The sequence below is a fragment of the Salvia splendens genome, chromosome 4 (assembly GCF_004379255.2).
Source record: "Salvia splendens isolate huo1 chromosome 4, SspV2, whole genome shotgun sequence".
Classification (NCBI taxonomy): domain Eukaryota; kingdom Viridiplantae; phylum Streptophyta; class Magnoliopsida; order Lamiales; family Lamiaceae; genus Salvia; species Salvia splendens.
The window spans coordinates 41,581,155-41,582,922 of record NC_056035.1 but is presented as its reverse complement, the minus strand read 5'-3'; the positions used below and the strand labels follow the sequence as shown (position 1 = coordinate 41,582,922).

General features: G+C 54.9%; 1 protein-coding gene across 1 annotated transcript; it reads left to right on the top strand.

Annotated features, from left to right (window-relative positions):
* The first annotated feature begins 853 nt into the window (after positions 1–853).
* Positions 854–1,768, top strand: LOC121801160. The gene has a single exon (XM_042200607.1). It carries the CDS (start codon positions 854–856, stop codon positions 1,766–1,768), a length of 915 nt encoding a protein of 304 aa, XP_042056541.1.

The window sequence follows — 1,768 nt, the reverse complement described above, 5'->3', positions numbered from 1 at the left end:
AAGATTCCCCTATATTGTTCCGAGTGCAAGCACGTAGGCCACTCGGCGATGACTTGCTACGCTTCTGGGAAGCGCCCCATGCCTCCTAAGAGGGATTACACGTACGGGCCGCCCGCACAGAACAGACCGACTCCCAACAGAGAGAGCGAGTTGCGACGTGCAGAGCAGCCCCTTGCGGCGACCTCCACGGCTGGTAATCCTACACAGGTCCAGCGGCAGCAGCCTAGCGCGGGAAAGGCTACAGAGAGGCCTCCCCCAGAGGTTAGCCAGCCTCCGTGTCAAGTGAGACGCAGGCAGGAGTTGGCGGTCAGAGAGATGGCCCCCACCTCTGTCTCACACCCTGGGTCTTCTTCCGCAGCCGCAGAGGGTGCACAGGTTGCTGAGGACGACGGTTTCGTCGCCCCTAAGAAGAAGATGAACGCGAAGAATGTTGCTTGTCGACAGAGGTGGCGAGAGAAGCGCCGGGCAGAGAGACGGGCAGCCTCTATCGCAGCGAGGACAGTGTCAGACGGCGAGGGAGAGCATGGCATTGAGGCGGATGAGTCCTCGTCAGAGAGTGAGCGGGGTTCTAGATCGCTCTCTCCTACACTTCGACTTGGGCTCGGGTTCGGCCCCCTAGCGATGGTGTTGCATGACAACAACATGTTCGGAGCCTTGGAGGATTTTCCCTCTGATGATGCTGAGGTTGAGGTAGACAGCGATAACCACCAGGATCATATGATTTGTGAGGTACCGAAGACGAGGCTTGAACTCTCAGATCCGGTGATTCAGTACATAGGACCTCCTTCCCCTCCAGCAGAGAGTACACCGAAGAGGGCGAGGCTATCGGCCTCGGGAACTCGCTGAGTTTCCAATGTCTAGCCATTTCATGATCTGGAATGCCCAGGGGATAGCGAACGCTACTACCCAAGGCAGTTTCAAGAATATGATCGATATGTATAGTGTGTTGTTTGCCGCAGTGCTTGAGCCTCAGACAGAACCCCAGCCTTCTTTCTTTAGTAGGCGCTTTGGGTTGCAATTTAGGTGCTCGAACACAAACGGCAAGATTTGGATCTTCTCTCACAGGGATTGGCAGGTCGATGTGATCGACGATTCCGAGCAAGTTCTTCATGTCCGAGTTACTGCTGCTTTATTCCCTACTCCAATCTTTCTCTCCGTAGTGTACGCTAAGTGCTCGAGGGAGGGGAGATACGATTTGTGGAATAAGCTCAGGGACATCTCCTTAGCGACTGACGGGGCACCCTGGCTTGTTGGAGGCGACTTCAACATCTTCTTGTTGGAGGAAGAGAGACGGGGCAGTACGACAGATAGGCACGGAGAGATGATGGACTTTGCTGACGCCGTTGCAGACTGCCAGCTTCTGGACCCAGGCTTTGATGGCCCACCTTTTACTTGGACGAGGAGTGGGCTCTGGGAGAGGTTGGACAGAGTCCTTCTAGGGGAGCATTGGACGACAGTCTTTGCAGCTACTAGGGTGACTCACTTGCCTAGGATCTCTTCAGATCATGCCCCTTTGCTCGTGCGATGCCAGCTCACTACCCAGATTCCGAGGCCATCCTTTAGGTTTCAGAACATGTGGGTACGGCATCATACTTTCAGGGATGAGATCACCAGAGTGTGGGCGGCGGAGACGGGCTTCTTCGGCATGCTCAATCTTCAGTTCAAACTCAGCAGAGTGAAGAATTTTCTCAAAGGATGGAACAGAGAGGTCTTTGGGAACATCTTCGAGAGGCTGAGGGATGCAGAGGAGGCAGTTACCGTTGCGTAG